Source organism: Morone saxatilis, unplaced genomic scaffold, assembly GCF_004916995.1.
Source record: "Morone saxatilis isolate NCDOM2014 unplaced genomic scaffold, NCSU_SB_2.0 Contig22, whole genome shotgun sequence".
Taxonomy (NCBI): domain Eukaryota; kingdom Metazoa; phylum Chordata; class Actinopteri; family Moronidae; genus Morone; species Morone saxatilis.
In genome coordinates, this window is record NW_023339785.1 from 7,930,472 (window position 1) to 7,931,476 (window position 1,005).

The 1,005-nt window shown below is 39.4% G+C and overlaps 1 protein-coding gene across 1 annotated transcript in view; it reads left to right on the forward strand.

Annotated features, from left to right (window-relative positions):
* LOC118333947 (C-terminal-binding protein 1-like) overlaps positions 1-1,005 on the forward strand; it is a 19,785-nt gene that overhangs the window by 11,562 nt on the left and 7,218 nt on the right. The window contains exon 3 of the mRNA XM_035669768.1: positions 623-747. Within this exon, the coding sequence (XP_035525661.1) occupies positions 623-747 (125 nt within the window). The remainder of the gene's footprint in view (positions 1-622; positions 748-1,005) is intronic.

The following is a 1,005-nucleotide window of genomic DNA, read 5'->3' on the forward strand; positions in this document are numbered from 1 at the left end:
AAGAGTGTTTGTACCACATTTCATGGTTGAGACATTTCACTCAAACAGAATAATGTAAACCAGCTGGTGGCGCTAGAGTTGAAGTCAGGGGATCACCAGAAACATTCAGATTCATCCTTTAGGGAGAATGAATGAATGTATGTATCAAATTTAACGGCAATCCATTTAATATTTGTTCAGATAATTCTCCTCCCATAGAGCTAACATAGCTAAAGATGTTTTTATTTTGTTCATTTTTTCTGCTAATTTATGTTGTTGTGGAGGGAAAATGTTTTAATCAAAGGATTTTTCTCTGTTCCTTTTTCATCTTGGGAAGTTTTGTCCTTAGCTCAGCTAAATTGGCTTCCTAAGGAGTTACTGCCAATAAAATATAAGCGGATTAACCAGAAGCAGAATGCAAATCTCTTCCCTGTACAGTCTGGAAGCTTTTTCAGTAATAATGAGCATACGTGTGTAACCAGAGACTTATGTAATTTGTACAAGGCAGAAGTCAAAAAAGGGAACACAAAAGTGTTTTTTATGTTGCATTTGAATGTGTATTCATGTGTATGCAATTTGTCTGAATGCTCCTGTGTGTATTAATATGTGTGCACCACGCACTGTGTGCACTGTGTGTTTCTAGGTCGAGTCGGCCAGGCTGTCGCCCTGCGAGCCAAGGCCTTTGGCTTCAATGTGATCTTCTATGACCCTTATTTGGCTGACGGTGTAGAGAGATCCCTGGGACTACAAAGGGTCACCACACTACAGGTAGCACACACACACACACACACACTCGGGTATGAGTGGGTCCATTATGTTTCAGAGAAATCAGCAACCTTCCCACCGATTTCCAGCACTTGTGTTATATTCGTATGAATATTATGGAACAAAAAGGTTATTTTTAAACTCAGTTGCACTTCTATACAAGTCCAGCTTTCAGTCAAGCTTGTAGAGAAATAATTTCAATTTTTACTGCCACAGTTAACAGTGACTCACAGGAAGTTGTGGAGTCCTAAAAGGGCTGAA